This window comes from Struthio camelus, chromosome 35 (assembly GCF_040807025.1).
Source record: "Struthio camelus isolate bStrCam1 chromosome 35, bStrCam1.hap1, whole genome shotgun sequence".
In the NCBI taxonomy this organism is placed as follows: domain Eukaryota; kingdom Metazoa; phylum Chordata; class Aves; order Struthioniformes; family Struthionidae; genus Struthio; species Struthio camelus.
In genome coordinates this window covers 160,902-188,848 of record NC_090976.1, presented here as the reverse complement: position 1 = coordinate 188,848, position 27,947 = coordinate 160,902, and the positions used below count along the sequence as shown (strand labels likewise).

Here is a 27,947-nt window from a genome sequence, read left to right as displayed (position 1 = left end):
GCCCCGGCACCGGAGGGGCCCAGGCGTCCGGGCACCCCCCATGCACCCAGGCGCTGGAGGGGCCCAGGCGTCCGGGTGCCCCGCTGTAGCGGGTGCCGGAGGGGCCCAGGCGTCCAGGCACCCCCAATGCACCCCAGCACCGGAGGGGCCCAGGCGTCCGGGCGCCCCGCTGTAGCGGGTGCCCGAGGGGCCCAGGCGTCCGGGCCGCGGATGTGGGCAGGGTGGGGCGCGTTTGCCGCCGGCGGGTGCCGGGTGGGGACGGGTTTGTGGGTCCCGGTTTCGCTGCTGCCGCCTGTGCGAGTTCTGCCCCCCCCCCGCCATTGACACCTGCGGGTGGGGGCAGATCCCCCCCCCCCGCCAGCCCGACCCCGAGGGACCCAGGCGTCCGGGTGCCCCCGCTCCACCCTGCACGGGCCGGAGGGGGCCCAGGCGTCCGGGTGCCCCCGCTCCACCCTGCGCGGGCCGGAGGGGGCCCAGGCGTCCGGGTGCCCCCGCTCCACCCTGCGCGGGCCGGAGGGGGCCCAGGCGTCCGGGCCCGGTACCGGGTGTGGGGGGGGGGCGGTGCAACCCCCCCCGCGGGAGGTTTGGGGGCATCTGGGGGGGGGGCTGCTTTGGCTCCAGGAGACGCCTGGGGGGCGTTTGGGGGGGTCCGGGGGGGATTTGGGGGGCGGAGGGGAATCGGGGGGGGGTCCGGGGGGGGGCGGGGGCGTTTTGGGGCGGTTCAGGGTGGAGCCGGGCTCGGCCCCCCCCGCGGCTGTTTGGCCACAAACCACTTCCCCCCCCCGGCCCCTCCCCTCCCCGCGCTGGGGCGGACTGGGAGCCACTGGGAGCCACTGGGAGCCACTGGGAGCCGCCGGGAGCGCCGCGCAGGTGGGCTCGGGGGGGCCCAGGCGTCCGGGCGGCGCAGCACGGGGCGGGAGGGGTTAAAGCTCCGCAGCGCCGGGGGGGGGGGGGGGGGGGGGCGGGGGGAGCCGGAGCGGGACCGGGACCGGCCGGAGCCCACGGTGAGTGCCGCTGCCGCCGGGACCCCCGCCCCAGTGCGCCCAGTATCCCCAGTACCCCCCGCCCCGGTGCGCCCAGTACCCCCTGCACCCCCCACCCCAGTGCGCCCAGTATCCCCTGCACCCCCTGCCCCAGTGCGCCCAGTACCCCCTGCACCCCCTGCCCCGGTGCGCCCAGTACCCCCTGCACCCCCTGCCCCGGTGCGCCCAGTACCCCCTGCACCCCCCACCCCAGTGCGCCCAGTATCCCCTGCACCCCCCGCCCCAGTGCGCCCAGTATCCCCTGCCCCAGTGTGCCCAGTACCCCCTGCACCCCCCGCCCCGGTGCGCCCAGTACCCCCTGCACCCCCCACCCCAGTGCGCCCAGTACCCCCTGCACCCCCTGCCCCAGTGCACCCAGTGCGCCCAGTACCCCCTGCCCCAGTGCGCCCAGTACCCCCTGCACCCCCTGCCCTGGTGCGCCCAGTATCCCCTGCACCCCTGCCCCAGTGCGCCCAGTATCCCCTGCCCCAGTGCGCCCAGTACCCCCTGCACCCCTGCCCCAGTGCGCCCAGTACCCCCTGCACCCCCTGCCCCGGTGCGCCCAGTATCCCCTGCACCCCCTTCCCAGTGCGCCCAGTACCCCCTGCCCCAGTGCGCCCAGCATCCCCTGCACCCCCTGCCCCGGTGCGCCCAGTATCCCCTGCCCCAGTGCACCCAGTACCCCCTGCACCCCCTGCCCCGGTGCGCCCAGTACCCCCTGCCCCAGTGCGCCCAGTATCCCCTGCACCCCCCGCCCCGGTGCGCCCAGTATCCCCTGCACCCCCCGCCCCAGTGCACCCAGTATCCCCTGCACCCCCTGCCCCGGTGCGCCCAGTATCCCCTGCACCCCTGCCCCAGTGCACCCAGTACCCCCCCGCCCCAGTGCACCCAATGCACCTTGCACCCCCTTCCCAGTGCACCCAGTATCCCCCAGCCCCCCTCGTCCCAGTAGCCCCAGTGCCAGGCAGCTGTGCTGAGCCGGGGGCACCGGCCCAGCCGTGTCCCGAGTTGGGCAGGTCTCAGCCGGCGGGTTGCGGGGGGTCGGGGCCGCAGCGGCGGAAGCGCCGGGGCAGGAAGCGAGGCGTTATCGGGGCGCCCGGGGGCGTGCGAGGGCCGCGCGTGCGAGGGGGGGTCTGTGCTTTCCCCCCCGCCGTGTTGCACGGCCCCGTGTTGCACCCCCCAGTGTTGCACGGTCCCCCCGTGTTGCACGGTCCCGTGTTGCACCCTACAGTGTCGCACGTCCCCCCGTGTCGCACAGCCCCGTGTTGCACCCCGCAGTGTTGCACGTCCCCCCGTGTTGCACGGTCCCGTGTTGCACGTCCCCCCATGTCATACGGCCCCGTGTTGCACCCCACAGTGTTGCATGTTGCTCCATGTTGCACCCCCGTGTTGCACCCCGCAGTGTTGCACGTCCCCCCGTGTTGCACGGTCCCGTGTTGCACGTCCCCCCATGTCATACGGCCCCGTGTTGCACCCCACAGTGTTGCATGTTGCTCCATGTTGCACCCCCGTGTTGCACCCCGCAGTGTTGCACGTCCCCCCGTGTTGCACGGTCCCGTGTTGCACGTCCCCCCATGTCATACGGCCCCGTGTTGCACCCCACAGTGTTGCATGTTGCTCCATGTTGCACCCCCGTGTTGCACCCCGCAGTGTTGCACGTCCCCCCGTGTTGCACGGTCCCGTGTTGCACGTCCCCCCATGTCACACGGCCCCGTGTTGCACCCCACAGTGTTGCATGTTGCTCCATGTTGCACCCCCATGTTGCACGGCCCCCCCCGTGTTGCACCCTGCAGTGTTGCACGGTCCCCCCGTGTTGCACAGTCCCGTGTTGCACGTCCCCCCGTGTTGCACGGCCCCATGTTGCACCCTGCAGTGTCACACGTCCCCCCCGTGTCACACGGCCCCGTGTTGCACCCCACAGTGTTGCATGTTGCTCCATGTTGCACCCCCATGTTGCACGGCCCCCCCCGTGTTGCACCCCGCAGTGTTGCACGTCCCCCCGTGTTGCACGGCCCCATGTTGCACCCTGCAGTGTCACACGTCCCCCCATGTCATACGGCCCCGTGTTGCACCCCACAGTGTTGCATGTTGCTCCATGTTGCACCCCCATGTTGCACGGCCCCCCCCGTGTTGCACCCCGCAGTGTTGCACGTCCCCCCGTGTTGCACGGTCCCCCCGTGTCGCACGGCCCCGTGTCGCAGCCGCCCCGCTGCCTGCCCGTGGTGGGGGTCCCTCACCTCCCCCCCCCCGGCTCGCTCCCAGGCCCATCAGCCCGGACGCCTGGGCCCCAGCCCCCCCCGCCCCGTCCCCGTGCGAGGGTTGTGCAAGGCCTTTACCCAAAAGCTGCTTGTGCAAGAGCCCGTCCGGGCGGGGGGGGGGGGAACCACACGTGCCCCCCCCCCGGGACCCCCAAACCGCGACCCCCGGGGCTGGGGGTGCCCGAAGCCCCCCGTGACCCCCCCACCCCCCCCTCCAGGAGCCGGGAGCACCGAGGGCGGCGGGGCCCAGGCGTCCGGCCATGAGCAGCAGCCAGGCGCCGGCGGGGGGGGGCAGCACCCTGGACGAGCTGCTGCGGGGCTGCGTGGAGGCTTTCGGTGGGCTGGGGGGGGGTCCCCGGGGGGGTCCGGGGGTCTGGGGTCTGGGGGGGGTCCCCGGGCAGGGGTCCGGGGTCCCTGGGGGGGGTCCCTGGGGGGGAGGTCTGTGGGTCTGGGGTCCCTAGGAGGGGTCCCTGGGGGGGCCCGGGGGTCTGGGGTCCCTGGGGGGGTCTCTGGGGGGGAGGTCTGTGGGTCTGGGGTCCGGGGGGGGTCCCTGGGGGGGGAGATCTGTGGGTCTGGGGTCTCAGAGGGGGGTCCCCGGGGGGGTCTGGGGGTCTGGGGTCTGCGGGGGGTCCCTGGGCAGGGGTCCGGGGGTCTGGGGTCCCTGGGGGGGGTCCCTGGGGGGGAGGTCTGTGGGTCTGGGGTCCCTAGGAGGGGTCCCTGGGGGGCCCGGGGGTCTGGGGTCCCTGGGGGGGTCTCTGGGGGGGAGGTCTGTGGGTCTGGGGTCTCAGAGGGGGGTCCCTGGGGGGGTCCATGGGTTGGGGAGCCTGGAGGGGGTCTCTTGGGGGGGAGATCCAAGGGTCTGGGGTCCCTACGGGGACCTGGGGGGGGTCCCTGGGGAGATCTCAGGATGGGGGGGTCTGGGGGTCCCTGTGTGGGTCTCGGGGGGGGTCTCAGGGGTTGGAGGCCCTGGGGGGCCCAGGGGGGGTCTCAGGGGTTGGGATCCCTGGGGGAGGTCTCTGGGGGGGGGTCTCAGGGGTTGGAGGCCCTGGGGAGGGGTCCTGGGGGTCCCTGGGGGGGTCTCAGGGGTTGGGGGTCCTAGGGGGGTCCCTGGAGGGCCGGGGGGGTCTCAGGGGTTGGAGGCCCTGGGGAGGGGTCCTGGGGGGGTCTCAGGGGTTGGGATCCCTGGGGAGGGGTCCTGGGGGGGTCTCAGGGGTTGGGGGTCCTGGGGGGGGTCCCTGGGGGGCGCCGAGCAGGGGGGGCTGAGCCCGGGCGCCCCCAGACGCCGAGGGGAAGGTGCAGGACCCCCAGCTCGTCCGCATGTTCCTGCTGATGCACCCCTGGTACCTGCCGTCGGCCGAGCTGGCCGCCCGCCTGCGCCGCATATATCCTTGGGACCCCCCCGGGCCCCCCCCGGCACCCCCAGACCCCCCCCGGCACCCCCAGACCCCCCCCGGGACCCCCGACCCCCCGGCACCCCCAGACCCCTGGTACCTGCCGTCGGCCGAGCTGGCCGCCCGCCTGCGCCGCATATATCCTTGGGACCCCCCCGGACCCCCCCCCGGGACCCCCAGACCCCCCCCGGCACCCCCAGACCCCCCCCGGGACCCCCGACCCCCCGGCACCCCCAGACCCCTGGTACCTGCCGTCGGCCGAGCTGGCCGCCCGCCTGCGCCGCATATATCCTTGGGACCCCCCCGGCACCCCCCCCGGCACCCCCAGACCCCCCCCGGCACCCCCAGACCCCCCGGCACCCCCAGACCCCTGGTACCTGCCGTCGGCCGAGCTGGCCGCCCGCCTGCGCCGCATATATCCTTGGGACCCCCCCGGACCCCCAGACCCCCCCCCGGCACCCCCAGACCCCCCCCAGACCCCCGACCCCCCGGCACCCCCAGACCCCTGGTACCTGCCGTCGGCCGAGCTGGCCGCCCGCCTGCGCCGCATATATCCTTGGGACCCCCCCGGACCCCCCCCGGCACCCCCGGACCCCCCCCGGACCCCCAGACCCCCCCCGGGACCCCCGACCCCCCGGCACCCCCAGACCCCTGGTACCTGCCGTCGGCCGAGCTGGCCGCCCGCCTGCGCCGCATATATCCTTGGGACCCCCCCGGACCCCCCCCGGGACCCCCGGACCCCCCCCGGGACCCCCAGACCCCCCCCAGACCCCCGACCCCCCGGCACCCCCAGACCCCTGGTACCTGCCGTCGGCCGAGCTGGCCGCCCGCCTGCGCCGCATATATCCTTGGGACCCCCCCGGGCCCCCCCCTGGACCCCCGGACCCCCCCCGGGACCCCCGACCCCCCGGCACCCCCAGACCCCTGGTACCTGCCGTCGGCCGAGCTGGCCGCCCGCCTGCGCCACATATATCCTTGGGACCCCCCCGGGCCCCCCCCTGGACCCCCGGACCCCCCCCGGGACCCCCGGCACCCCCAGACCCCTGGTACCTGCCGTCGGCCGAGCTGGCCGCCCGCCTGCGCCGCATATATCCTTGGGACCCCCCCGGACCCCCCCGGCACCCCCGGACCCCCCCCGGACCCCCCCCGGGACCCCCGACCCCCCGGCACCCCCAGACCCCTGGTACCTGCCGTCGGCCGAGCTGGCCGCCCGCCTGCGCCGCATATATCCTTGGGACCCCCCCGGACCCCCCCCGGCACCCCCGGACCCCCCCCGGACCCCCGGACCCCCCCGGGACCCCCGACCCCCCGGCACCCCCAGACCCCTGGTACCTGCCGTCGGCCGAGCTGGCCGCCCGCCTGCGCCGCATATATCCTTGGGACCCCCCCGGACCCCCCCGGACCCCCAGACCCCCCCCCGGCACCCCCAGACCCCCCCCGGGACCCCCGACCCCCCGGCACCCCCAGACCCCTGGTACCTGCCGTCGGCCGAGCTGGCCGCCCGCCTGCGCCGCATATATCCTTGGGACCCCCCCAGACCCCCCCCGGCACCCCCAGACCCCCCCCGGCACCCCCGACCCCCCGGGACCCCCCTGGACCCCCCCGAGACCCCTGGGACCCCCTCAGGACCCCCACTTAGCCCTATGGGACCACCGGGAACCCCCCCAGGACACCCCCTGGGACCCCATCCCAGGCCCCCTGGGACCCTCCAGGACCCCCTGGGATGTCCCCGGACCCCCCCTGGGACCCCCCCAGACCCCCAGGACCCCCCCGGGCCCCCCACCCCTCGCACAGGCTCCTTGACACCCCCCACGTACGAGGAGGCGCGGGGGGGCGAGCAGAGCGCCTCGCTGCGGGTCAAGACCTGCCACCTCGTCCGGTGAGACCCCCGGGACCCCCGACCCCCCCCAGGGACCCCCTGGGACCTCGGGGACCCCCGACCCTCCCCCCGGGGACCCCCGACCCCCCCCGGGGACCCCCTGGGACCCTTACTCCTTTGGACCCCCCGAGACCCCCCAGGGAACCCCCTCAGGACCCCCCAAACCCCCCGGGGATCCCCTGAGACCCCTGGGACCCCTGAAACTCCCCTGGGACCCCCAGACCCTCCAAGAACCCCCTGGGACCCCCAATTCCCTGGAACCCCCCCAAACACCCCTGAAGAACCCCCCCCCCAGGGAATCCCCCTGGGACCCCCGAGACCCCCCCCGGGACCCCCGGACCCTCTGGGGACCCCTGGGACCCTTACTCCCATGGACCCCCAGAAACCCCCAGGGAACCCCCCCGGGACCCCCCAGCACCCTGCTGCCCTCCAGCCCCCTAGGACCCCCCCCAGCACCCCAGGACCCCCCCAGAACCTCTAGGACCCCCTGGGACCCCCCAGGACTCCCCTGGACCCCCCAGAACCCCTAGGATCCTCCGGAGCCCCCCAGAACCCCTAGGACCCCCTGGGACCCCCCCATCCCCCCCGGGACCCCCCTGGCCCCCCAGTCACCCAGAACCCCTAGGACCCCCCCAGGAGACCCCCAGCCCCCCAGAACCCCTCGGACCCCCTGGGACCCCCTGGCCCCCTGGGACCCCAGAACCCCTGGGACCCCCCAGCCTCCCCAGGACCCCTAGTGCCCCCAGAACCCCTAGGACCCCCTGGGACCCCCCCAGCCCCCCCGGAACCCCCCCCAGCCTCCCCAGGACCCCTAGTGCCCCCAGAACCCCTAGGACCCCCTGGGACCCCCCCAGCCCCCCCGGAACCCCCCCAGCCCCCCAGAACCCCTCAGACCCCCTGGCCCCCTGGGACCCCAGAACCCCTGGGACCCCCCAGCCTCCCCAGGACCCCTAGTGCCCCTAGGACCCCCCGGGCCCCCCCGGGACCCCCCCGGCCCCCCAGGCGCCCTCTAGCCCGGCGCCGCAGGTACTGGATGGCGGCGTTCCCGGCCGAGTTCGACCTGGACCCGGCGCTGCTGGCCCAGATCCGGGCGCTGAAGGAGGCGCTGGGCGGCGAGGGCGGCGCGGGCCCCTGCGCCCTCATCGACCTCGACCGCCTGTACGTGTCGCACGCGGCGCCTTGCACGGGGCCTTGCACGGGGATGTGGGCCTTGCACGGGGCCTTGCACGGGGATGTGGGCCTTACATGGGGCCGCGCGCCTTGCACGGGGCCTTGCACGGGGATGTGGGCCTTGCACGGGGCCTTGCACGGGGATGTGGGCCTTGCATGGGGCCGCGCGCCTTGCACGGGGCCTTGCACGGGGATGTGGGCCTTGCACGGGGCCTTGCACAGGGATGTGGGCCTTGCATGGGGCGCTGCATGGGGATGTGGGCCTTGCACGGGGCCTTGCACGGGGATGTGGGCCTTGCATGGGGCCTTGCACGGGGATGTGGGCCTTGCACGGGGCCGCGCGCCTTGCACGGGGCCTTGCATGGGGATGTGGGATTTGCATGGGGCGCTGCATGGGGATGTGGGCCTTGCACGGGGCCTTGCACGGGGATGTGGGCCTTGCACGGGGCCTTGCACGGGGGTGTGGGATTTGCACGGGACCGCACACCTTGCACGGGGCCTTGCATGGGGATGTGGGCCTTGCACGGGGCCACGCGCCTTGCACGGGGCCTTGCACGGGGCTGGGAACCTTGCACAGGGCGCTGCACGGGGATGGGGCCTTGCACGGGGATGTGGGCCTTGCACGGGGCATTGCACAGGGACACGGGTGTTCACAGGGCCTTGCACAGGGATGTGGGTGTTGTATGGGGATGCGGGCGTGCACAGGGCACTGCACGGCGATGCGGGCGTTGCACGGGGATGCAGGCGTGCACAGGGCCTTGCACGGGGATGCATGCATTGCACGGGGGTGTGGGCGTGCACAGGGCACTGCACAGGGATGCAGGCATGCACAGGGATGCGGGTGTTGCACAAGGAGTCAGGCACTGTATGGGACGTTGCGCAGGGTGTTGCACGGGATGTTGCACGGGGCGTTGCATGGGGCGGTGGGCGTTGCCTGGGGAGTGAGGTGTTGCGTGGGCAGGCGGGTGTTGCACGGGGCATTGCACGAGGAAGCGGGTATTGCAGAGGGTGGCGGGCATTGCAGGGGGAGGGAGGCGTCGCACGAGGAAGCGGCTGTTGCACGGGGATGTCGCGGCGGGCGTTGCACGGGGGGGAGGCGTCGCACGAGGAAGCGGCTGTTGCATGGGGGCGTCGCGGCGGGCGTTGCACGGGAGGGAGCCGTCGCACGAGGAAGCGGCTGTTGCACGGGGGCGTCGCGGCGGGCGTTGCACGGGGAGGGAGCCGTCGCACGAGGAAGCGGCTGTTGTACGGGGGCGTCGCGGCGGGCGTTGCACGGGGAGGGAGGCGTCGCACGAGGAAGCGGCTGTTGCACGGGGGCGTCGTGGTGGGCGTTGCACGGGGGGGAGCCGTCGCACGAGGAAGCGGCTGTTGCACGGGGGCGTCGCGGCGGGCGTTACACGGGGGGAGGCGTCGCACGAGGAAGCAGCTGTTGCACGGGGGCATCACGGCGGGCGTTGCACGGGGAGGGAGCCGTCGCACGAGGAAGCGGCTGTTGCACGGGGGCGTCACGGGGGGCGTTGCACGGGGAGGGAGGCGTCGCACGAGGAAGCGGCTGTTGCACGGGGGCGTCACGGGGGGCGTTGCACGGGGAGGGAGCCATCGCACGAGGAAGCGGCTGTTGCACGGGGGCGTCGTGGCGGGCGTTGCACGGGAGGGAGCCGTCGCACGAGGAAGCGGCTGTTGCACGGGGGCGTCGCGGCGGGCGTTGCACGGGGAGGGAGGCATCACACGAGGAAGCGGCTGTTGCACGGGGAGGGAGCCATCGCACGAGGAAGCGGCTGTTGCACGGGGGTGTCACAGGGGGCGTTGCACGGGGAGGGAGCCATCGCACGAGGAAGTGGCTGTTGCACGGGGGTGTCACAGCGGGCGTTGCACGGGGAGGGAGGCATCACACGAGGAAGCGGCTGTTGCACGGGAGGGAGCCATCGCACGAGGAAGCGGCTGTTGCACGGGGGTGTCACAGGGGGCGTTGCACGGGGAGGGAGCTGTCGCACGAGGAAGTGGCTGTTGCACGGGGGTGTCGCAGCGGGCGTTGCACGGGGAGGGAGCTGTTGCACGAGGAAGCAGCTGTTGCACGGGGGCATCGCGGCGGGCGTTGCACGGGGAGGGAGGCGTCGCACGAGGAAGCGGCTGTTGCACGGGGGGCCGCGGGCCCGCTGCCCACCGGGCCGGCCCCCCGCAGCGCCCCGCAGCAGTGGAGGCGGCAGGCGACGCAGCGGCAGCCCGAGGCCCGGAAGCAGCGCAAGACCTCGCTGCTGCTGGACCACCTGGAGGCGGCGGAGCTGGCCGAGCTCCTCACGCTGCTGGGCTACCGCGCCTTCCGCAGGATCCTGGTGAGCGCCCGCCCCCGCGCCGCAGCCCCTCCCCTCCCTTGCACGCCCTCGTGCGACGCCCAGACGGCGCCTCCTTCGGTGCACGCCCTCGTGCGACGCCCGGACAGGTCCCTCTCTGTTGCACTCCCTCGTGCAAGATCCAGATGAGTCCCCCTGCATTGCACGCCCTCATGCGAGGCCCAGACGGGTCCTTCTCCATTGCACACCCTCGTGCAAGGCCCAGACGGGTCCCCCTGCATTGCACACCCTTGTGCGAGGTCCAGATGAGTCCCCCTGCATTGCACACCCTCGTGCAAGGCCCAGACGGTGCCTCCTTCGGTGCACGCCCTCGTGCGATGCCCAGACAGGTCCCTCTCTGTTGCACTCCCTCGTGCAAGACCCAGATGAGTCCCCCTGCATTGCACGCCCTCGTGCAAGGCCTAGATGGGTCCTTCTCCATTGCACACCCTCATGCAAGGCCCAGACGGGTCCCCCTGCATTGCACACCCTTGTGCAGGGCCTAGATGGGTCCTTCTCCATTGCACGGTGCCGGTGCATGGGGCCGGTGCACGGTGCCGGTGCACAGGGCCGGTGCACAGTGCCGGTGCGAGGTGCCGGTGCGAGGTGCTGGTGCACAGGGCTGGTGTGAGGTGCTGGTGCGAGGTGCCGGTGCATCGTGCCAGTGCGAGGTGCCGGTGCATGGGGCCGGTGCGAGGTGCCGGTGCACAGGGCCGGTGTGATGTGCCGGTGCACGGTGCCGGTGCACGGTGCTGGTGCACGGTGCTGGTGCACGGTGCCGGTGCGAGGTGCCGGTGCGAGGTGCTGGTGCACGGGGCCGGTGCGAGGTGCCCGTGCGAGGTGCCGGCGCGCAGTTGCAGGACTACCGCAGCTTCGCCAGGCGCGGCTGCACCGTGGACAACCCGGCGCTGGAGCGCTTCATCGCCCTCTTCAACGGCGTCTCCCACTGGGTGCAGCTCATGGTGCTCAGCAAGCCCACGGCCCCCCAGCGCGCCCACGTCGTCGCCCGCTTCGTCCTCGTCGCCCAGGTGCCCTCCCGGCCCCGGCCCCGGCCCCGGCCCCATAGCGCTGCCCCATAGTGCCATGTCCCCCCCCCCTTGCAGAGGCTGCTGCAGCTGCAGGACTTCAACACGCTGATGGCCGTGCTGGGCGGGCTGGGACACAGCTCGGTGGCCCGGCTGCGCCACACGCGGGCCCTGCTGCGCCCCGACGTCACGCAGGTGGGCGGCCGCCGCCCGGGGGGGGTCCCTGGGGGGGATATAGGGGTCTTGGGGGGGTCGCTGGGGGGGATATGGGGGTCCCAGGGGGTCCCTGGGGTGGATATAGGGGTCTTGGGGGGGTCACTGGGGGGGATATGGGGGTCCCAGGGGGTCCCTGGGGTGGATATAGGGGTCTTGGGGGGGTCCCTGGGGGGGATATGGGGGTCTTGGGGGGGTCCCTGGGGGGATATGGGGGTCCCTGGGGTGGATATAGGGGTCCCAGGGGGTTCCCTGGGGGGACATGGGGGTCTTGGGGGGGACATGGGGGGATATGGGGGTCCCAGGGGGTCCCTGGGGTGGATATAGGGGTCTTGGGGGGGTCACTGGGGGGGATATGGGGGTCCCAGGGGGTCCCTGGGGTGGATATAGGGGTCTTGGGGGGGTCGCTGGGGGGGATATGGGGGTCTTGGGGGGGTCCCTGGGGTGGATATGGGGGTCTTGGGGGGGTCGCTGGGGGGATATGGGGGTCTTGGGGGGGTCCCTGGGGTGGATATAGGGGTCTTGGGGGGTCCCTGGGGGGGATATGGGGGTCTTGGGGGGGTCCCTGGGGGGATATGGGGGTCTTGGGGGGGACATGGGGGGATATGGGGGTCCCAGGGGGTCCCTGGGGGGGATATAGGGGTCTTGGGGGGATTCCCTGGGGGGACATGGGGGTCTCAGGGGGTCCCTGTGGGGGGATATGGGGGTCTTGGGAGGGCCCTGGAGGGTCCCTGGGGGGATATGGGGGTCTTGCGGGGGTTCCCTGGGGGGACATGGGGGGATATAGGGGGTCCAGAGGGGGTCCCTGGGGGGATATGGGGGTCTCAGGGGGGGTCTCAGGGGTCCCTGGGGGGGATGGGGGGTCCAGAGGGGGGTCCCTGGAGGGGCAGGGGGTCCCTGGGGGGATATGAGGGTCCCTGGGGGGGGCATGGGGGTCTCAGGGGGACGTGAGGGGCTGGCCGGGTCCCGGGGGGTCCCTGGGGCAGAGCTCCGTCACCCGCCGGCGCGGCTCAGCCCCGACATGTGTCCCCCCGTGTCCCCCCGCCCCATGTGACATGTCCTTGTGCCCCCTCGTGCTCTGTCCTTGTGCCCCCTCGTGCTCTGTCCCCTTGTTTCCTGTGTCCCCCTCGTGCCGTGCCCCCTCGTGCCTCCTGGTGCTCCCTTGTGCCCCCTGGTGCTCCGTGTCCCCTTGTTTCCCGCGTCCCCCACGTGCCCCCTCGTGCCCCCTCGTGCTCCGTGTCCCCTTGTTTCCCATGTCCCCCTCGTGCCGTGCCCCCTTGTGCCCCCTCGTGCCCCCTCGTGCCTCCTGGTGCTCCGTGTCCCCTTGTTTCCCGCATCCCCCATGTGCCGTGCCCCCTCGTGCCCCCTCGTACCCCCTCGTGCCCCCGGTGCTCCGTGTCCCCTTGTTTCCCATGTCCCCCTCGTGCCGTGTCCCCTCGTGCCCCCTCGTGCCCCCTCGTGCCTCCTGGTGCTCCGTGTCCCCTTGTTTCCCATGTCCCCCTCGTGCCGTGCCCCCTCGTGCCCCCTCGTGCCTCCTGGTGCTCCGTGTCCCCTTGTTTCCCGCATCCCCCATGTGCCGTGCCCCCTCGTGCCCCCTCGTGCCCCCTGGTGCTCCGTGTCCCCTTGTTTCCTGTGTCCCCCTTGTGCCGTGTCCCCTCGTGCCCCCTGGTGCTCCGTGCCCCCTTGTTTCCCATGTCCCCCTCGTGCTGTGCCCCCTCGTGCCCCCTTGTGCCCCCTCGTGCCCCCGGTGCTCCGTGTCCCCTTGTTTCCCATGTCCCCCTCGTGCCGTGTCCCCTCGTGCCCCCTCGTGCCTCCTGGTGCTCCGTGCCCCCTTGTTTCCCACGTCCCCCACGTGCCGTGCCCCCTCGTGCCCCCTCGTGCTCCCTCGTGCCCCTGGTGCTCCGTGTCCCCTTGTTTCCCGCGTCCCCCTCGTGCCCCTGGTGCTCCGTGTCCCCTTGTTTCCCATGTCCCCCTCGTGCCGTGCCCCCTCGTGCCCCCGGTGCTCCGTGTCCCCTTGTTTCCCGCGTCCCCCTGGTGCGCCCTGGTGCGCCCTGGTGCGCGGCCTCGGGCAGCTCTGGGAGTCGCTGACGGAGCTGGTGAGCTCGGCCGGCAACTACGGGCGCTACCGGCGGCGCCTGGCCGCCTGCCGCGGCTTCCGCCTGCCCGTGCTGGCCGTGCACCTCAAGGACCTGGTGGCCTTGCACGTGGCCCTGCCCGACTGGCTCGACGGCGCCCGCACCCGCCCCAACCCCGCCAAGATGCAGCAGCTCTTCAGCATCCTCAGCGAGCTCGTCCTCGTGCAAGGCATCTGCCCGCCCGTGCGCGGCGACCCCGACCTGCTCAACCTGCTCGCGGTGAGCCCCCGTGCGCCCCCGTGCGCCCTCGTGCGAGGTGGCTGCATCACCTGCTCGCGGTGAGCCCCCGTGCGCCCTCGTGCGAGGCGGCTGCGTCACGTGCGCGCTGCTCGCGGTGAGCCCCCGTGTGCCCCCGTGCGCCCCCGTGCGAGGTGGGTGCATCACATGCGACCTGCTCACAGTGAGCCCCTGTGTGTCCTCGTGCGTCACGTGCACGCTGCTTGCGGTGAGCCCCTGTGTGTCCTCGTGCGCCTTCGTGCGAGGTGGGTGCATCACCTGCTCGCGGTGAGCCCCCGTGCACCCCCGTGCGAGGCGGCTGCATCACGTGCGACCTGCTCACAGTGAGCCCCCGTGTGCCCTCGTGCACCCTCGTGCAAAGCAGCTGCGTCACGTGTGCACTGCTTGCGGTGAGCCCCCGTGTGCCCTCGTGCATCCTTGTGTGAGGCAGCTGCATCACATGCGCGCTGCTGGCCGTGAGCCCGTGTGCACCCTCGTGCACCCTTGTGCAAGGCGGCTGCGTCACCTGCTTGCAGTGAGCCCCCTGTGCCCTCGTGCACCCTCGTGCAAGGCATCCACCTACTCGTGCACAGCAACTCCGACCTGCTCAGGGTGCACGTCCTCATGCACACCCTTGTGCATACCCTCGTGCGAGGCAGCTCTCTCTGTGCCCATGCCCCCGTGCACACCCTCGTGCGAGGCAGCCCCCCCGTGCACAGCATCATGCAAGGCAGCCCCCTCGTGCACACCAGTGTGTGAGGCAGCCCCCTCTGTGCCCGTGCCCCCGTGCGCACCCTCGTGCGAGGCAGCCCCCCCTGTGCACACTGTCATGCAAGGCACGCGTGCCCCCTGTGCACACCCTCGTGCGAGGTGTATGTGCCCCTGTGCCTGCGCCCCCCGTGCACACCCTCGTGCGAGGCAGCCCCCTGTGCACACTCTCGTGCGAGGCGCGTGTGCCCCCTCGTGCACACCCTCGTGCGAGGCAGCCCCCCGTGCACACCCTTGTGCGAGGCACGCGTGCCCCCTCGTGCACACCCTCGTGCGAGGCAGCCCCCCTATGCCCACGCCCCCGTGCACACCCTCGTGCGAGGCGCGCGTGCCCCCTCGTGCACACCCTCGTGCGAGGCGCGCGTGCCCCCCCGTGCCCTGCCAGGTCTCCCTGGACCAGTACCAGACGGAGGACGAGCTCTACCAGCTCTCGCTGCAGCGGGAGCCGCGCACCGCCGACGGGGTGAGCGTGCGAGGCCGTGCGAGGCCGTGCGAGGCGCGGGGCGGGGGGGCGGCGGGCCCTGAGCTCCCCCCGGCCCCCCCGCAGGCCCTCGTGCAGCAGCAGCCGCCGTGGGGCACGGCCGTGGGGCGGGGGGGTGACACATGGGCGTGCGACACGAGGGCCGTGCAACACGGGGGGGGGGGCCGTGCGACGCGGGGTCGTTCCCACGCTGCGGCCGCAGCTGCTTCCGGCCCCCCCCCACCTCCCCTGGGGGGCTGGGACCCCAAAGTGCCCCCCCAGGACCCCCGACCCCCGTGTGTGGGTCTGACCCCCAAGTGTGGGTCCTCCCCCCAGAGCTCCCCCCAGGGCCCCAAAGTGCCCCCCACATGTGGGTCTGACCCCCCCAGGGCCCCCCACTCCCCACATGTGGGTCTGACCCCCAGGGCCCTTCTGCCCCCCACGTGTGGGTCTGACCCCTCAGGGCCCCCCCGTGGGTGGGTCTGACCCCCCAGGGCCCCCCACCCCCCGTGGGTGGGTCTGACCCCCACGTGTGGGTCTGACCCCCCCCGGGCCCCCCGCCCCCCGTGGGTGGGTCTGACCCCCACGTGTGGGTCTGACCCCCCCCGGGCCCCCCACCCCCCGTGGGTGGGTCTGACCCCCACGTGTGGGTCTGACCCCCCAGGACCCCCCGCCCCCCGTGGGTGGGTCTGACCCCCACGTGTGGGTCTGACCCCCCAGGGCCCCCCGCCCCCCTCGCCGCCCCCCGTCCCCCTGCCGGTGCTGGACGACTGGGCGCTGGGGACCCCGGCCCGGCCCGACCCGGCTCTGCTGCGGGGGCACGTGGAGAAGATGGTGGAGGTGGGACCTGGGGGTCTGGGGGGGACATGGGGGTCTGGGGGGACATGGGGGTCTGGGGGGTCTGGGGGGCACGTGGAGAAGATGGTGGAGGTGGGACCTGGGGGTCTGGGGGGGACATGGGGGTCTGGGGGGTCTGGGGGGCACGTGGAGAAGATGGTGGAGGTGGGACCTGGGGGTCTGGGGGGTCTGGGGGGGTCTGGGGGGTCTGGGGGGGCACGTGGAGAAGATGGTGGAGGTGGGACCTGGGGGTCTGGGGGGGACATGGGGGTCTGGGGGATCTGGGGGGGCACGTGGAGAAGATGGTGGAGGTGGGACCTGGGGGTCTGGGGGGGACATGGGGGTCTGGGGGGTCTGGGGGGGCACGTGGAGAAGATGGTGGAGGTGGGACCTGGGGGTCTGGGGGGGACATGGGGGTCTGGGGGGTCTGGGGGGGCACGTGGAGAAGATGGTGGAGGTGGGACCTGGGGGTCTGGGGGGGACATGGGGGTCTGGGGGGGTCTGGGGGGGCACGTGGAGAAGATGGTGGAGGTGGGACCTGGGGGTCTGGGGGGGACATGGGGGTCTGGGGGGGTCTGGGGGGGCACGTGGAGAAGATGGTGGAGGTGGGACCTGGGGGTCTGGGGGGGACATGGGGGTCTGGGGGTCTGGGGGGGTCTGGGGGGGCACGTGGAGAAGATGGTGGAGGTGGGACCTGGGGGTCTGGGGGGGACATGGGGGTCTGGGGGGTCTGGGGGGCACGTGGAGAAGATGGTGGAGGTGGGACCTGGGGGTCTGGGGGGGACATGGGGGTCTGGGGGTCTGGGGGGGTCTGGGGGGGCACGTGGAGAAGATGGTGGAGGTGGGACCTGGGGGTCTGGGGGGGACATGGGGGTCTGGGGGGTCTGGGGGGGCACGTGGAGAAGATGGTGGAGGTGGGACCTGGGGGTCTGGGGGGGACATGGGGGTCTGGGGGGTCTGGGGGGCACGTGGAGAAGATGGTGGAGGTGGGACATGGGGGTCTGGGGGGGACATGGGGGTCTGGGGGGTCTGGGGGGCACGTGGAGAAGATGGTGGAGGTGGGACCTGGGGGTCTGGGGGGGACATGGGGGTCTGGGGGGTCTGGGGGGCACGTGGAGAAGATGGTGGAGGTGGGACCTGGGGGTCTGGGGGGGACATGGGGGTCTGGGGGGTCTGGGGGGCACGTGGAGAAGATGGTGGAGGTGGGACCTGGGGGTCTGGGGGGACATGGGGGTCTGGGGGTCTGGGGGTGTCTAGGGGGGCACGTGGAGAAGATGGTGGAGGTGGGACCTGGGGGTCTGGGGGGGACATGGGGGTCTGGGGGGGTCTGGGGGGGCACGTGGAGAAGATGGTGGAGGTGGGACCTGGGGGTCTGGGGGGGACATGGGGGTCTGGGGGTCTGGGGGGGTCTGGGGGGGCACGTGGAGAAGATGGTGGAGGTGGGACCTGGGGGTCTGGGGGGACATGGGGGTCTGGGGGGTCTGGGGGGGCACGTGGAGAAGATGGTGGAGGTGGGACCTGGGGGTCTGGGGGGACATGGGGGTCTGGGGGGTCTGGGGGGGCACGTGGAGAAGATGGTGGAGGTGGGACCTGGGGGTCTGGGGGGGACATGGGGGTCTGGGGGTCTGGGGGGGTCTGGGGGGGCACGTGGAGAAGATGGTGGAGGTGGGACCTGGGGGTCTGGGGGGACATGGGGGTCTGGGGGGTCTGGGGGGGCACGTGGAGAAGATGGTGGAGGTGGGACCTGGGGGTCTGGGGGGGACATGGGGGTCTGGGGGGTCTGGGGGGGCACGTGGAGAAGATGGTGGAGGTGGGACCTGGGGGTCTGGGGGGGACATGGGGGTCTGGGGTGTCTAGGGGGGCACGTGGAGAAGATGGTGGAGGTGGGACCTGGGGGTCTGGGGGGGACATGGGGGTCTGGGGGGTCTGGGGGGGCACGTGGAGAAGATGGTGGAGGTGGGACCTGGGGGTCTGGGGGGGACATGGGGGTCTGGGGGGTCTGGGGGGCACGTGGAGAAGATGGTGGAGGTGGGACCTGGGGGTCTGGGGGGGACATGGGGGTCTGGGGGGTCTGGGGGGGCACGTGGAGAAGATGGTGGAGGTGGGACCTGGGGGTCTGGGGGGACATGGGGGTCTGGGGGGTCTGGGGGGCACGTGGAGAAGATGGTGGAGGTGGGACCTGGGGGTCTGGGGGGACATGGGGGTCTGGGGGGGTCTGGGGGGTCTGGGGGGGACATGGAGAAGATGGTGGAGGTGGGACATGGGGGTCTGGGGGGTCTGGGGGGACATGGGGGTCTGGGGGGGTCTGGGGGGTCTGGGGGGGACATGGAGAAGATGGTGGAGGTGGGACATGGGGGTCTGGGGGGGACATGGGGGTCTGGGGGGGGGCATGTGGCCGTGGGTCGCGGCCGTGGGTCGCAGTCGGTGTTCCGGCACTTCGACGTGGACGGCGACGGGGGGCTGCGGGGGGCCGCGGCGGGGGGCTGCGGGGGGCTGCGGCGGGGGGCTGCCGTGGGTCGCGGCCGTGGGTCGCTGACGCCGTGGGTCGCGGCCGTGGGTCGCAGTCGGTGTTCCGGCACTTCGCCGTGGACGGCGGCGGGGGGCTGCGGGGGGCCGCGGCGGGGGGTGGCCGACGCCGTGGGTCGCGGCGGTGGGTCACAGCTGTGGGTCGCTGACGCCGTGGGTCGCCGACGCCGTGGGTCGCAGTCGGTGTTCCGGCACTTCGACGTGGACGGCGACGGCCGCATCTCGCGCGCCGAGTTCGAGTCCGTGCGCAGCAACTTCCCCCACCTGCGCCCCTTCGCCCAGCTCGACGCCGACCGGTGCGGGACCCCCGGGACCCCCCCGGGACCCCCCCCGGGACCCCCCCTGGGACCCCCCCCGGCACCCCCCCAGACCCCCCGGGACCCCCCGGGACCCCCTGGGACCCCCCCCGGCACCCCCCCAGACCCCCTGGGACCCCCCTTCGCCCAGCTCGACGCCGACCGGTGCGGGACCCCCGGGACCCCCCCGGGACCCCCCCGGGACCCCCCCCGGCACCCCCCGGCACCCCCCCCGGCACCCCCCCCGGCACCCCCCCCGGGACCCCCCCCCGGGACCCCCCCGGGACCCCCCTGGCACCCCCCCGGGACCCCCCCGGGACCCCCCCGGGACCCCCCCAGACCCCCTGGGACCCCCCTTCGCCCAGCTCGACGCCGACCGGTGCGGGACCCCCCCCGGGACCCCCCCTGGCACCCCCCTGGCACCCCCCTGGGACCCCCCTGGGACCCCCCCAGACCCCCTGGGACCCCCCTTCGCCCAGCTCGACGCCGACCGGTGCGGGACCCCCGGCACCCCCCTGGGACCCCCCCCGGGACCCCCCCTGGGACCCCCCTTCGCCCAGCTCGACGCCGACCGGTGCGGGACCCCCGGCACCCCCTCGGGACCCCCCCTGGACCCCCCCGGCACCCCCCCCGGCACCCCCCAGACCCCCTGGGACCCCCCTTCGCCCAGCTCGACGCCGACCGGTGCGGGACCCCCGGCACCCCCCTGGGACCCCCCCGGGACCCCCCCTGGGACCCCCCTGGGACCCCCTGGGACCCCCCTTCGCCCAGCTCGACGCCGACCGGTGCAGGGATCCCCCCACGGACCCCCCCCGGGACTCCCCGACCCCCTGGGACCCCCCGGGGACCCCCCCTTCACCCAGCTCGATGCCGACCGGTGCGGGGACCCCCCCCGGGGACCCTTGGGGACCCCCCCGGGACCCCTGACCCCCCTGGGACCCCCGGGACCCTCCAGGACCCCCCCGGGACCCCCCCCGGGGACCCTTGACCCCCCAGACCCCCTGGGACCCCCCTTCTCCCAGCTCGACGCCGACCCCCCCCGCCAGGGACCCCCCCGGACCCCCTGGGGACCCCCCACCGGGGACCCCCCTGGGACCCCCCCCGGGACCCCTCCCGGGACCCCCAGGGTCCCCTCGAAAACCCCCAGGAAACCCCCAACCCCTCCTGGGACCCAGGTGTCCGGGCGCGCCCCCCCCCCCAACCCCTCCTGGGGCCCAGGCGTCCGGGCGCCCCCCCCCCCGGCCCGGGCAGGTGCCGAGGGGCCCAGGCGTCCGGGCGCGTGACGCCGGCGGCCGCGCAGGGACGGCGCCATCAGCCGGGAGGAGATGCTGCGCTTCTTCCTGCAGGAGGGGGCCGGGGGGCCGGGGGGCCGGGGGGGCCCCCACCGCTTCGAGGCCCAGCGCCCGCTGCGCCCCGCCGCCTGCCGCCACTGCCGCACCCTGGTGAGCGCCCCCCGCGCCCCTCGTGCGCCCCTCGTGCGCTCCTCGTGCGCCTTGCACGCTCCTCGTGCACCCCCCGTGCCCCTCGTGCACCCCTCGTGCGCCCCTCGTGCGCCCCTCGTGTGCCCCTCGTGCGCCCCTCGTGCGCCTTGCACGCTCCTCGTGCGCCCCCGCGCCCCTCGTGCGCCCCTCGTGCGCCTTGCACGCTCCTCGTGCACCCCCCGTGCCCCTCGTGCACCCCTCGTGCGCCCCTCGTGCGCCTTGCACGCTCCTCGTGCGCCCCCGCGCCCCTCGTGCGCCCCTCGTGCGCCCCTCGTGCGCCTTGCCCACTCCTCGTGTGCCCCCCGTGCCCCTCGTGCGCCCTTCGTGCGCCCCTCGTGTGCCTTGCACGCTCCTCGTGCGCCCCCCGCACCCCTCGTGCGCCCCTCGTGTGCCCCTCGTGTGCCTTGCACGCTCCTCGTGCGCCCCCCGCACCCCTCGTGCGCCCCTCGTGCGCCTTGCACGCTCCTTGTGTGCTCCTCGTGCCCCTCGTGAGCCTTGCACGCTCCACGTGCACCCCTCGTGCGCCTTGTACACTCCTTGTGCACCCCTCGTGCCCCTCGTGCGCCTTGCACGCTCCTCGTGCACCCCCGTGCCCCTCGTGCCCCTCGTGCCCCTTGCACGCTCCTCGTGCACCCCTCGTGCACTCCTCGTGCGCCCCTTGTGCACCTTACACGCCCCTCGTGCACCCCCTGCGCCCCTCGTGTGCCCCTCGTGCGCCTTGCACACTCCTTGTGCGCCCCTCGTGCCCCTCGTGCACTCCTCGTGCACCTTGCACGCCCCTTGTGCACCCCCTGCGCCCCTCGTGTGCCCCTCGTGCGCCTTGCACGCTCCTCATGCACCCCCTGCACTCCTCGTGCCCCTCGTGCACCTTGCACGCTCCTCGTGCGCCCCCCGCGCCCCTCGTGCACCCCTCGTGCGCTCCTCGTGCGCCCCCCGCACCCCTCGTGCGCCCCTCGTGCGCCTTGCACGCTCCTTGTGTGCTCCTCGTGCCCCTCGTGAGCCTTGCACGCTCCACGTGCACCCCTCGTGCGCCTTGTACACTCCTTGTGCACCCCTCGTGCCCCTCGTGCGCCTTGCACGCTCCTCGTGCACCCCCGTGCCCCTCGTGCCCCTCGTGCCCCTTGCACGCTCCTCGTGCACCCCTCGTGCACTCCTCGTGCGCCCCTTGTGCACCTTACACGCCCCTCGTGCACCCCCTGCGCCCCTCGTGTGCCCCTCGTGCGCCTTGCACGCTCCTCATGCACCCCCTGCACTCCTCGTGCCCCTCGTGCACCTTGCACGCTCCTCGTGTGCCCCTCGTGCCCCTCGTGCACTCCTCGTGCGCTCCTCGCGCACCCCTCGTGTGCCTTGCACGCCCCTTGTGTGCCTCTCGTGGTGCCCCTCGTGTGCCTTGCACGCTCCTCATGCGCCCCTCGTGCCCCTCGCGCGCCTTGCATGCCACTCATGCACCCGTCGTGTGCCCCTTGTGCGCCTTGCATGCTCCTTGTGCTCCCCTCGTGCCCCTTGTGCGCTCCTCATGCACTCCTCGTGTGCCTTGCACACCCCTTGTGCACCCCTCGTGTGCTCCTTGTGTGCCTTGCACGCTCCTCGTGCACTCCTCGTGCCCCTCATGCCATTCATGGATTCCTCGTGCGCTGCTCGTGCGCCTTGCATGCCCCTCGTGCGCCCCTCGTGCCCCTTGTGCACCCCTTCTGCGCCCCTCGTGCGCCTTGCACGCTTCTCGTGTGCTCCTCATGCCCCTCGTGTGCCCCTTGTGCCCCTCGTGCACCCCTCGTGCACCCCTCGTGCGCCTCATGTGCCCCTCGTGCCCCTCGTGTGCTCCTTGTGTGCCTTGCACGCCCCTTGTGCCCCTCTCGTGCCCCTCATGCAGCCCTCGCGCCCCTCTCGCACGCCCCTCGTGCGCCCCTCGCACGGCCTCGCACGGGGGCCTCGCACGCACGGGGTGGCCCCCCCCTCACCACGCCCCCCCACGCCCCCCCAGATCCTGGGCATCTACAAGCAGGGCCTCAAGTGCCGGGGTGAGTGCGGGGGGGCGCGGGGGGGCGATGGGGAGTGCAGCGGGGGGGCTGCAATGGGGGGGTGCAATGGGGGGTGCAATGGGGGGGTGCAATGGGAGGGTGCAATGGGGGGTGCTGGGGGGTGCTGGGTGCTGGGGGCTGCAATGGGGGGTGCAATGGGGGGGTGCAATGGGAGGGTGCAATGGGGGTGCTGGGGGGTGCTGGGTGCTGGGGGCTGCAATGGGGGGTGCAATGGGGGGGTGCAATGGGAGGGTGCAATGGGGGGTGCTGGGGGGTGATGGGTGCTGGGGGGTGCAATGGGGGGTGCAATGGGGGGGTGCAATGGGAGGGTGCAATGGGGGTGCTGGGGGGTGCTGGGTGCTGGGGGCTGCAATGGGGGCTGCAATGGGGGTGCAATGGGGGGGTGCAATGGGAGGGTGCAATGGAGGTGCTGGGGGGTGATGGGTGCTGGGGGGTGCAATGGGGGGTGCAATGGGGGGTGCAATGGGGGGGTGCAATGGGGGGTGCTGGGGGGTGCTGGGTGCTGGGGGCTGCAATGGGGGGTGCAATGGGGGGTGCAATGGGGGGGTGTAATGGGGGGGTGCAATGGGGGGTGCTGGGGGTGATGGGTGCTGGGGGCTGCAATGGGGGCTGCAATGGGGGGTGCAATGGGGGGGCTGCAATGGGGGGGCTGCAATGGGGGGGTGCAATGGGGGGTGCCGGGGGGGTGCTGGGTGCTGGGGGCTGCAATGGGGGCTGCAATGGGGGGGTGCAATGGGGGGTGCCGGGGGGGTGATGGGTGCTGGGGGCTGCAATGGGGGGTGCAATGGGGGGGTGCAATGGGGGGGTGCAATGGGGGGTGCTGGGGGGTGATGGGTGCTGGGGGCTGCAATGGGGGCTGCAATGGGGGCTGCAATGGGGGGGTGTAATGGGTGCCGGGGGTGCAATGGGGGGTGTCATGGGGGTGCTGGGGGGGTGCAGTGGGTGATGCAATGGGGGGTGCAATGGGGGGGTGCAGCGGGGGGTGCCATGGGGGGTGCAATGGGGGGGTGCAGCGGGGGGTGCCATGGGGGATGCCGGGGGGTGCAGCGGGGGGTGCAGTGGGTGCAGCGGGGGCGCCGGGGGGGCGCGGGTCGGGTGCCATGGAGCCACCGGTGCAATGGGGGGTATCGGGGGGGTGCAATGGGAGGGTGCAGCAGGAGTTGCCATGGGGGGTGCCGTGGGGGGTGCCGTGGGTGCAGCGGGGGGTGCAGCGGGGGCTGCAATGGGGGGTATCGGGGGGTGCAATGGGGGGGTGCAGCGGGGGGTGCCGTGGGGGATGCTGTGAGGGGGTGCAGCGGGGGCGCCGGGGGGGCAGCGGGGGGTGCAATGGGGGGGTGCAGCGGGGGGGTGCAATGGGGGGGTGCAGCGGGGGATGCTGTGAGGGGGTGCAGCGGGGGCGCCGGGGGGGCAGCGGGGGGTGCAGCAGGGGGGTGCAGCGGGGGGGTGCAATGGGGGGGTGCTGTGGGGGGGTGCAGCGGGGGGTGCCGTGGGTGCAGCGGGGGGTGCAATGGGGGGGTGCAGCAGGGGGGTGCAATGGGGGGGTGCTGTGAGGGGGTGCAGCGGGGGTGCCGGGGGTGCAGCGGGGGGTGCCATGGGGGGGTGCAGCGGGGGGGTGCAATGGGGGGGTGCTGTGGGGGGGTGCAGCGGGGGATGCTGTGAGGGGGTGCAGCGGGGGCGCCGGGGGGGCAGCGGGGGGTGCAGCAGGGGGGTGCAGCGGGGGGGTGCAATGGGGGGGTGCAGCGGGGGATGCTGTGAGGGGGTGCAGCGGGGGCGCCGGGGGGGCAGCGGGGGGTGCAGCAGGGGGGTGCAGCGGGGGGGTGCAATGGGGGGGGTGCTGTGGGGGGGTGCAGCGGGGGGTGCCGTGGGTGCAGCGGGGGCGCCGGGGGGGCAGCGGGGCGCCGGGGGGGGTCGGGTGCCATGGAGCCGCCGGTGCCGCAGCCTGCGGGGTCACCTGCCACGAGCAGTGTCGCGAGCGGCTGGACGTCGAGTGCCGGCGCCGCACCCGGAGCGTCGCCGCCGAAGCCCCCCCGGGCCCCCCCGGCCGCTCCTTCAGCTTCTCCCTGCCCCGGCCCCGGCGGCCCTCCCTGCGCCCCCCAGGTGGGCCCAGGCGTCCGGCTCCCCGACCCCCCCCCCCCGAGGGGCCCAGGCGTCCGGCGTCCCGACCCCCCCCCCGAGGGGCCCCGGCGTCCGGCACCCCGACCCCCCCAAGGGGCCCAGGCGTCCGGCTCCCCGACCCCCCCCGAGGGGCCCAGGTGTCCTGCACCCCGACCCCCCCCCCGAGGGGCCCAGGCGTCCGGCACCCCGACCCCCCCCCCCGAGGGGCCCAGGCGTCCGGCTCCCCGACCCCCCCCCCGAGGGGCCCAGGCGTCCGGCACCCCGACCCCCCCCCCGAGGGGCCCAGGCGTCCGGCATCCCGACCCCCCCCCCCCGAGGGGCCCAGGTGTCCTGCACCCCGACCCCCCCCCCGAGGGGCCCAGGCGTCCGGCTCCCCGACCCCCCCCCCGAGGGGCCCAGGCGTCCGGCACCCCGACCCCCCCCCCCCGAGGGGCCCAGGCGTCCAGCTCCCCGACCCCCCCCCCAAGGGGCCCAGGTGTCCTGCACCCCAACCCCCCCCCGAGGGGCCCAGGCGTCCGGCTCCCCGACCCCCCCCGAGGGGCCCAGGCGTCCTGCACCCCGACCCCCCCCCCGAGGGGCCCAGGCGTCCGGCTCCCCGACCCCCCCCCCGAGGGGCCCAGGCGTCCGGCACCCCGACCCCCCCCCGAGGGGCCCAGGCGTCCGGCACCCCGACCCGCCCCCCGAGGGGCCCAGGCGTCCGGCACCCCGACCCCCCCCCGAGGGGCCCAGGCGTCCGGCACCCCGACCCCCCCCCCAGGGGCCCAGGCGTCCGGCTCCCCGACCCCCCCCCCGAGGGGCCCAGGCGTCCGGCTCCCCGACCCCCCCCCCCGAGGGGCCCAGGCGTCCGGCGTCCCGACCCCCCCCCGAGGGGCCCAGGCGTCCGGCACCCCGACCCCCCCCCCCGAGGGGCCCCGGCGTCCGGCATCCCGACCCCCCCCCGAGGGGCCCAGGCGTCCGGCGTCCCGACCCCCCCCTCGAGGGGCCCAGGTGTCCGGCTCCCCGACCCGCCCAGGGGCCCAGGCATCCGGTGTCCCGACCCCCCCAAGGGGCCCAGGCGTCCGGCGCTCCGAGCCCCCCCCAAGGGGCCCCAGTGTCCAGCTCCCCGATCCCCCCCGAGGGGCCCAAGCGTCCAGGACCCCCAACCACCTGTCACAGGACACTGACCCCCCCCCAACAGGGAGGGACCCAGGCGTCCGGGCAGCCCTCCTGCCCCCCAGCCCCAGCCCCCCAGGGGGCCCAGGCGTCCGGGCCCCATCCGCCTCCTGGGCTGCCCGCACCCACCAACCCCCTTCCCACCCGGCCCCGGTTCCTGTGGGTGCCTGGGGGGGGGGGAGCCACAGCCCCCCCCGGGGCCCAGGCGTCCGGGCGGGGGGCTGAGCAGGGCCCGTCCCCGCAGAGCCCCCCCAGGACGTGCAGGCGCTGGAGGACGGCGTCTTCGACATCCACCTCTAGGCAGGTAACGGCCGGACGCCTGGGCCCCTTGGCGGGGGGGGGCCCGGACGCCTGGGCCCCCTCGGGGCTTTGGGGAGGTGGGGTGGGGGGGCTCGGATGCCTGGGCCCCTTTGTGGGGGCACCCAGACGCCTGGGCACCCTCATGGTTTTGGGGAGGTGGGGGGTGGCCCGGATGCCTGGGCCCCTTGGCAGGGGGGGCCCGGACGCCTGGGCCCCCTCGGGGCTTTGGGGAGGTGGGGTGGGGGGCCCGGATGCCTGGGCCCCTTTGTGGGGGCACCCGGATGCCTGGGCCCCCTCAGGGCTTTGGGGGGTGAGGGGGTGGCCGGGATGCTTGGGCCCCCTCAGGGCTTTGGGGGGGGGGGTTCCAGGACGCCTGGGCCCCCTGAGTGGGCTGCCCGGACGCCTGGGTCCTTCTCCCCCCACCCCCAACTTTTCCCCTCTCTCCAGGGTCTCTCGCTCTCCGGATCCTCCTGACCCCGCTGGGCCGCCCCGGACGCCTGGGTCCCCTCCGCAGCGGGGGGGGGTGACGGGGCACCGGACGCCTGGGTCCTCTTTTGGGGGGGGGGGGGGGCTGCTGCCTGCGCTTGTACCCGCGAGAATAAACCGTGCGACCGCCCGTCCGCCTGCTCGTGGCATCCTGCTCCGGGGGGGGGGGGAGTCGGACGCCTGGGCCCCCTGGGACCCCCCCGGACGCCTGGGCCCCCTAGGAGCCCCCCCCAGATGCCTGGGCCCCCTGGGAGCCTCCCTGGACACCTGGGCCCCCTGGGATCCCCCCCGGACGCCTGGGCCCCCTAGGAGCCCCCCTGGATGTCTGGGCCCCCTGGGAGCCTCCCCGGACACCTGGGCCCCCTAGGAGCCCCCCTGGATGCCTGGGCCCCCTGGGATCCACCCCGGACGCCTGGGCCCCCTAGGAGCCCCCCTGGATGCCTGGGCCCCCTGGGAGCCTCCCCGGACACCTGGGCCCCCTAGGAGCCCCCCCCGGACACCTGGGCCCCCTGGGACCCCCCAGATGCCTGGGCCCCCTAGGAACCCCCCCGGATGCCTGGGCCCCCCGGGAGCCCCCGGACGCCTGGGTCCCCTGGGTGGGGGGCAGAGGGGTGGGGGGACTCAGCCGAGGGCCCAGGTGTCCGGGCCCCAGGTGAGGGCACTGAGGGGCTGGGCGGGAGCCTCGTTAGTGGAGCGGCTGCTAACGAGCCCCTTGTCACCCTGAGACGGGGCCCAGCTGGGCCCGGACGCCTGGGCCCCCTGGGAGGAAGGAGGCTGCAGGGAGGGGGGAGCTGGGCTGCCCGGACGCCTGGGTCCGTGGAGGGAGTCACTGCCAGGTCAGTGGGGTGCTGGGGGGCCCAGGCGTCCGGGCTCCTGTGGCCTCCTTGGGTATGGGGCAGGCAAGGGGGGGCCCCAGGGGGTCTCTGTGGGGTGGTTTGGGGCCCCTGTGGGGTGGTGTGGGACCCCGGGGGGTCTGTGTGGGACCCCGGGGGGTCTCTGTGGGGCGGTTTAGGGGCCTGGGGGGGTCTCTGTGGGGTGGTTTGGGGCCCCTATGGGTCTCTGTGGGTCCCTGGGGGGGTCTCTGTGGGGCAGTTTGGGGCACTGGGGGGTCTCTGTGGGGCCCCTATGGGTCTCTGTGGGGCAGTTTGGGGCCCCAGGGGGTCTCTGTGGGGCCCCAGGGGGTCTCTGTGGGGCAGTTTGGGGCACTGGGGGGGCCCCAGGGGGTCTCTGTGGGGCGGTTTGGGGCACCAGGGAGGTCTCTGTGGGGCCCCTATGGGTCTCTGTGGGGCGGTTTGGGGCACTGGGGGGTCTCTGTGGGGCCCCAGGGGATCTCTGTGGGGCGGTTTGGGGCCCCATGGGTCTCTGTGGGGCAGTTTGGGGCACTGGGGGGTCTCTGTGGGGCCCCTATGGGTCTCTGTGGGGCAGTTTGGGGCCCCAGGGGGTCTCTGTGGGGCCCCAGGGGGTCTCTGTGGGGCAGTTTGGGGCACTGGGGGGTCTCTGTGGGGCAGTTTGGGGCACCGGGGGGTCTCTGTGGGGCCCCTATGGGTCTCTGTGGGGCATCCGTGGGGCGCACAGCGGTGCTGCGTGCTCGTGCGTGGCCATGGGTCACGCGCCGTGGGTCACGCGCCGCTGCCCCCCTCGTGCGCCGTGGGTCGTGCACGGGCCGCGCTGGTGCGCCGTGGGTCGTGCGAGGGGCTGTACTCGTGCGAGGGGCCGTGCGAGGGGCCGTGCTCGTGCGAGGGGCCGTGCGAGGCGTGCACCGTGCGAGGGGCCGTGCGAGGGGCCGTGCTCGTGCGAGGGGCCGTGCGCGCGGCCGCGGCGGGCGGCAGCGGCGGGACTGCGGGAGCC

At 74.6% G+C, this 27,947-nt stretch overlaps 1 protein-coding gene across 6 annotated transcripts; it reads left to right on the top strand.

Moving 5' to 3' along the window:
• Positions 1–790: 790 nt before the first annotated feature.
• Positions 791–26,220, top strand: RASGRP2 (RAS guanyl releasing protein 2). Of its 6 annotated transcripts, none has more exons than XM_068923723.1 (17): positions 791–870; positions 3,499–3,616; positions 4,560–4,662; positions 6,485–6,550; positions 7,577–7,708; positions 9,903–10,053; positions 10,905–11,078; positions 11,154–11,270; positions 13,361–13,642; positions 14,793–14,870; positions 15,588–15,707; positions 18,411–18,526; positions 19,827–19,968; positions 21,989–22,025; positions 24,011–24,143; positions 25,558–25,613; positions 26,061–26,220. In XM_068923723.1, the coding sequence occupies exons 2-17, from the start codon at positions 3,541–3,543 to the stop codon at positions 26,138–26,140; spliced, it is 1,863 nt and encodes a 620-aa protein (XP_068779824.1). In that variant the 5' UTR covers positions 791–870; positions 3,499–3,540; the 3' UTR covers positions 26,141–26,220. The 6 variants fall into 6 exon arrangements, with proteins under 6 accessions (XP_068779824.1, XP_068779826.1, XP_068779828.1 ...); XM_068923725.1 differs by having other exon boundaries at positions 23,985–24,143; positions 25,558–25,617; positions 26,061–26,194; XM_068923727.1 differs by having other exon boundaries at positions 23,985–24,143; positions 26,061–26,139.
• Positions 26,221–27,947: the final 1,727 nt, after the last annotated feature.